Genomic DNA, 6760 nt, shown 5'->3' on the forward strand with positions numbered 1-6760 from the left:
AAACCGCAGCGTGGCACTATCGCTGTGGACCAGCAATCCGGAGCTGTGTGGTCAAACGATGAGGGAGTCCGCGTCGGCCTATTCTAACCTCATCCGCATATGCGAACGCGCTAGCGTGTCTAGCAACGGGAGGTTCTATAATCTGTATGCCAACTACCCGCTGCCCGTGCAGGGTGAACCGGACGAACTCGCTGGCTGCGAGCTACACGTGTGTGAGGAAAGGGACGTGTGCGGCATTGAGATTCGCGACGGGGATCAGCTGTTGGTGTACCTCAGTCCGATCTATGAGAAATACTTTGACTTTATAACGGACCAGAACAACGCCGTTGACCTACGGGATCGAGTGGAGTCGCTTGGGGCTCGATGGTTGGTGGAACACGATCGCAACGAAACGCTGTTCACCTTGCGTGTAAAACACAACTGGTTCACAAGAATGTGCATCAGAGTCACCATGTTAATGTCCGCCATGTAGGCTAGACCGCACGTACCGATGAAACAGTACTAACACTCATCGGACAACTAGTCGTGCACATCCTACAAACTCAGTGTATCCACGGTGGACATATATATAATATATATATATATCTAGCTTCACACCATGGCGGAGCAGCTTAACCGAAAAGGAGCCTTGAGGATTGAGATGCGAGAACGTGACAGGTGCGTCTTTGCCACTTGGCGAAGTGCCGTCGTTGCCGGTGCGACTCCCTACTTCCCAAGCAGAACCCAATGCTTTTCTGCGATGTCTAAGCCGGGACCGGGGTATGTTGCCCTGACGCACGGCCCCGACGGCGACCTAGCCACGTTCGAGTTGTTCACTAAAGGCAAGGGGTGCATCTGGAAATACACAGTCGGCCCAGACGAGACGTGCACGGAGTACGTCTTGTCTTCTGGCAGTGGGTCCACCGCTCGGATTGTGTTTCGAGATCCAGACGGAAAATGCGTGGAGTATGTCTTGTCTTCTGGCATCGAACCCCCCGATCGCTTTGTGTTTCCGAACATGGAGTCGCTCACGCTGTATTGCAGAAAGCAGGCGACCGAGCGCGCGGTAGATAAAGATCACTACGACATGATCAGAGGCTTGGAAACGGCCGACCGAGAGGCCTCGTATCCTCAAGGAATCTGCGATATGATGGGAGACTTACGAGTAACGTCAGACCGCGAGGCTGCTTCCTACGACGGCGGACGACCTTTGGTGTTGCCGCCACCGCCTCCTGTCAACAGGAACACTAAACCCGGCGTGAACCGGGTCGCGCGCGAGACGCACGGGGATCGTCCCGTTGTTCGCAGAGAGTTAAAGCCCCCGACAGGTACTCGTGAACTAGAGGAAGGCTATCCTTATCCGCCACCGAGACGGTCTGCCGGAGAACGTGGGGTATCAAGGCCCGAGTGGACTGGCAGCGACGAGTACGAGTGGTTGGCGGCGTATCGCGACTGAGGAAAAAGTGCCGCGGTGAGATCACACCGCAGGGCTCCCCAAGTTGGGGAGACACGAAAGCCATTCCGAAGAAGACCGCAAACTGTCCTCCAAATAAATGCCAAACGGAACCCGTCTAGTGTGTCTCACAAGTGATTATGTGTGTCGATGATTCTGTGCTGACGCTGACCTGCGAACGATGAAATTTGCATGCTTTGTGTTTTTGTATCACATTTGATAATAAACGACCACCGTGGTGGATGCATGCTTTGTGTTTTTGTATCACATTTGATAATAAACGACCACCGTGGAACAACGTGTGGAATGTCCCATCTTTATTTATTCGTGTGCTGTTCAAACCACACGCGTCTGGTAACTGACGTGTGACTCGTACATTATGTGACAGCTAGATGTTAGGTTAAGCACGAGTACTTGGGTGCTTGTCTACATTTGTCCACCTGCAAAAGTATAACCATATCATCACGACTCAATGTATCAAAGTCAAAATGAAATAAGGCCTGAAACAATGACACGGTCCACATTGTACACACATCTCAACGGCTTTATTCGAGAGGTTACACGTAACAACGTATTATAACACAGAGAAACATGTGACATTCTGCGGTCCGCCAGCAACAGAGGGCACACAACTCTTAACGGAGGGACTTAGTGTAGTTTCCTTCTCGTGTAAAGCACCAGATGCCCTGGGTGCGATGTCCCACGCCAGCCTGCGAAGCTGACACGTATGAGCTCGGTGAAACACCAGGTGATTTGTTTCAGCAGCTCAGTTGGAGTCGTCGCGTGTCCGGTGAAATGCAAGTCGCCCGTGTAAATTATATAGTCTCCGCGAAACCTGGCGATCAGACCTTCGTACTCATCCGACATGATGCTAGGGTACGTGAACATGAGACCCGATGCACCCTTGTAGCGAAGAACCGCATCGCGACAAGACAGTGCTTCGACCAAATCGTTGGAAGGTTTCGCATCTGTGAGATGCACCACCTTTGCGGCAAATAGCTTGTGTGCTATGTAGTAATCCGTTACGCCGGAACGGCTTTCCACCGACAGTATCTCAGGTATGGTGGGGAATCTGATCCCCTTGGCCTCGGTGATCAAGCTAGACAGGCAGCCGGCTCCGTGTTCGAAACGCACCGGGGTGGTTCTCAGCAAAGCTGCTACGCTACCGCATATTCTCTTCCACCGATTAGAAGGATGCTTCTCATCGGGGTATTTGCGGCTGATCGCAATGCCGTCGCAAAGCGACACATGGTCACCGTGAGCACATTGTGTAGGTGAAACCCAAACCGACCGGGTGTCATTCTTCTCCATAGTTGCGAGCTGGGTCTCGGAGCAAGTGCACCGTAAGTCGTCCTCGTGTTCCATACGTGCAGCCAGCATATTCCTAGGTCGGCCAGTCTTCCGGCGTCTAGGTCGGCCAGTCTTCCGGCGTCTAGGTCGGCCAGTCTTCCGGCGTCTAGGTCGGCCGCTCCCGACGTGTAGGTCGGCCGCTCCCGACGTGTAGGTCGGCCGCTCCCGACGTCTAGGTCGGCCGCTCCCGACGTCTAGGTCGGCCGCCCCCTACGTCTAGGTCGGTCGCTCCCGACGTCTAGGTCGGCCGCTCCCGACGTGTAGGTCGGCCGCCCCCTACGTCTAGGTCGGTCGCTCCCGACGTCTAGGTCGGTCGCCCCCGACGTCTAGGTCGGCCAGTCTTACGGCCGTCTGTAAAAACATGGTACACAAAAACACACACAAGCATCAGTGTACCGACCAACATATGTACCACTTGATGTATAAAGTACGCAGCATACACAAAATGCATATACTATACACCATGTTCAGTGGGAAAAAAAAACAGAACGGTGTGTACCGAACAAAAACTCTGTCTCTGTCAGCATTCTAGGTCGGCGGTTGCTCGTTCTCAGTCGGTCCGACTCACACTCACCGAACCCTTTCACAAGAGTATAAAGCCCCAAGACTACCGGTGTGTTCGTCGATTGCAAGTGGGTTTGCTGGAAAACATGTGGCAGTCAAAAGCTTGCGTTCGAGTGCTAGTCAGCCTGCTAGCACTTTGGCTGGAGTGTTGCAACCAAAGTGCGATTGGCTACGCTGGCCAAGAACAAGTAGCTGTATTTGGGAAACTGTCTTATTCGCTCTCATTACCTGGCTATTTGGAAAGTCCTACTTCTGTCTTTCGAAAAAACGGTCAGGTCGTCAGGCCAGCTAGCCACCATCTGTATGAAGTGACACACACTAGATTGGGGTACCAGGTCACCATTCGATTTCTTACTTGCAACGACGAAGGGCAATATGTGTTAGGCGGGGCGAGATTCACTGTCATCGCAAACCCAATCGATCGAGGTATATATTATTACACGTCAAAGGCGCGCTGTGGAACGGGAAGGACGCCGTGTAGCGTAACAGACAGCACAGCAGTTATCGCTCCGCTAGATGGAGTCGGCGCAATTTACAAGTTTCACGTTGAGACTCCCGACATCTGGCGTGTAATAGAGATATGGAACCACACTATGAGCCCAACACAAAGGCTGACCGGTGGCTGTTTTATAACCCCAAACGGTACGACGTTTGTGGGGCGCGGCAATGTAAACTACAAGTATTTCATTTACACACGGCAAAGTGCTGAAGCGGATCAGTCCTGTTCACAAGTCAGTCGGTCTCTCGACGGTAATCCGGACGACGCTGATCCAATCGATGATCCTGCCACTGGGAGCACGGCAGAGGAACCCGAGCACATGACACCGCAGACTACCACTCGCTGTACGTAGTGAGCACATATTTCCCCCCCCCCCCCCCCTCTGCGATATCACGATATCGACACGGTTGTTGGATGGGGTGTCGAGTAAAAAAAAAAATAACAATGCACTCTTTTCATCCTTAGTGTGCACAGACGACTGCCGCATTGCCATACCCAAATTGGTCCCCCTGCAGCCCGTGGACACCACCAAGGTGCAGCTGTATGCCATTTTAGCCAAACGTAAGCCCGCCGAATGCCACACGTGTGTATGTTTGTGTAATATATAAACTACGTGTTAATTACCATGGTATATGTTCACAGTTGACAGGATAGAAGCCACGATCAACAAAGTCAACGTTTGCCGTTCCGACGCCAGCCGCAACGGAGGACTCGACGCAAAAGTGTTGCTCGTGCCGCTGTTTGCGCGTCTCTACATATGAACAACGACGCTGTTGGGGTCTGCTCGGTGTCAACATGTGGTTATTATATGGGACTCTGGTTGTATGCATAACAATCTTGTCTTCCACGCAAATAAAACAAACATGACAGCACAATGACAAAGGGAGTGAGATGCTTTATTGTATGAATGCACAAACATACACATACACATACATATGAGCGTCCTCACATCGCAACATAAATGCACACTAGTGTGATTTACAGGCTGTGCGCTGAATGCCAGCGTAACGTTTCACACGGTCAATATCAACATCGGTGATCGCGGCGGCGATCCGTTTCCATCTACTGTCATCCAGTAACGTCCGCGCAGTGAGTCTGCGCTTCGGGTCGTACTGAAGCAATGCCAACGCGATTCTCTTCACCTCTGTACACCGCATCAGGGTGGGCATTACACACATGGGATTCCAGATGCTTTCGTCTTCGTGGTCGTCGCGACCGAGAGTTTCCTTGATGATTTTATACGTTGGAAAGTTTTTACTGTGAAAGGTCATCGTCGCCTCCATGGCATCTACTATCAGCACGCCCAGGCTCCACATGTCGATAGCGCAGGTGTACTGCGCGATACCCTCCTTCTTTGTGTCAAATAATTCCGGGGCTCTGTAGGACTCCGTTACCAACCCAGAACTCATGGACTTCGCAGCATACCTAGAAAGGCCCATATCTGCCACCTTCACGGTTAGCGTGTCCGCTGTGAGCAACACATTAGCGGGTGTCAGATCTCTGTGTATCATGTTAAGCCCGTGCATGTAAGCCAGAGCGTCGGCGATCTCCAGAGAGAAACGGCCGATAAACGTAATCGGCAACAGGCCCGAGTGATAGCGACCCTGGTAGATCACCTCAAACAGCGTTAAAGGGAGGTAGGGCATGAGCGTCGCTATCTCGCCATCGTGAAGAAAACAGTCCAGCGTCTCCACTATATTAGGATGGCCTCTCAAAGCCGATAGACAAGACAGTTCCCGGACGGTGGAGTCCGTCATAGTGCCGTTTTCGTAATTGCGGTGGCACTTCAACGCATAGCGTTGATCGGTAACGCGACACTTAACGTGGTACACAACACCATATGCCCCTTCGCCTACCTGTGCAACAATCTCGTACTTGTCCATGGCGGTCACGCGAGACGCATGTAATGTTAATCCGCTACAGTGACAAAAGAGCGATGGCGGTGGTACAACCGCAGAAGCACTTCGCAGGTGTTGATGTTTAACAGAGCCTTGGTGGTTTCGCACGTGTCGATGTCGGCCGAGGTAATGGGCTGTAATTCGGTGGCACGCTTACGGCGTGCCAACCAGTTAATTTCTCTGCAAAACACACTGTTCCATCGACGACTGTTGGAATTGGAACTGCGGCGGACCGCTGATCGTTTAGCTCTTCTTGTAGCCGTTGCGCGGCGAGCTAGAGTGCTCGCCGATACAGGTTCGGCTTTCTGAGTCTCGGAAATCACAGCGAGCAACTGCGACTCTGGTTGCTCGAGTATCGGTGTGCCTGCTGGCGGATCGCGTATAACAATGACATCAGAACACCCGGGTTTGTTTTCCACCTGATATCTTCGAACCAGCAACTTAGACTCCCCCGTCGAAGTGGAGCTGTGTGTCGGAGCGATTACGTTGTTCACGTCGTCCGTTCTTTGGTCTTTCGCACATAGAACGGCAGCGTTTCCGTTGGACACTATAGACTTGTAGAAGTCAATGGCGTCCCCGTCAGTTGTGCCCGCGTCGACTGGGTCGATAATCAGGTTGCCGCTTAATGATTTCCTAATGAGCCGCGAGCACTTGGCATCTTTCGCATGTATGAACCCACACACGGTACTATCTTCCTGCAATAATACTATGCACGACACGTAGTTGGATGTCTCCAGGTCGGCCACCAGACACGATAGATCCGTGGAAGTGTAGCCTGTTGCGGCAAACGTATACCTTGTCACCGCTCTGATATCGAATTCCTCTCCGTGTTGCTGTTCGAGCACACCGCCGCCGTGCTGCGCAAGCGCGGAGTACTCCCGGATCAAGGTGTTGGCGGACTCACGCTGAGGAATTGGTGTTACTTCTACTCGGCAGTTTGATGCTATGCTATTTAAGTACGTGTCCACACTGTTGATAGTACCTTGCGTTCTTAAATAAACAAAACCACTAAGCGTC

At 52.1% G+C, this 6760-nt stretch overlaps 1 protein-coding gene across 1 annotated transcript; it reads right to left on the reverse strand.

The window, feature by feature from the left end:
• Positions 1-4813: 4813 nt before the first annotated feature.
• LOC145420642 (cyclin-dependent kinase 3-like) lies at positions 4814-5728 on the reverse strand. Its single transcript, XM_080290067.1, has one exon. The coding sequence runs from the start codon at positions 5726-5728 to the stop codon at positions 4814-4816; it is 915 nt and encodes a 304-aa protein (XP_080146193.1).
• Positions 5729-6760: the final 1032 nt, after the last annotated feature.

Source organism: Astatotilapia calliptera, chromosome 2 (assembly GCF_964374335.1).
Source record: "Astatotilapia calliptera chromosome 2, fAstCal68.1, whole genome shotgun sequence".
Taxonomy (NCBI): Eukaryota; Metazoa; Chordata; class Actinopteri; order Cichliformes; family Cichlidae; genus Astatotilapia; species Astatotilapia calliptera.

Coding starts and splice junctions, on each gene's coding strand:
- LOC145420642 (XM_080290067.1), bottom strand. CDS start 5,728: ATGGACAAGTACGAGATTGTTGCACAGGTAGGCGAAGGGGCATATGGT.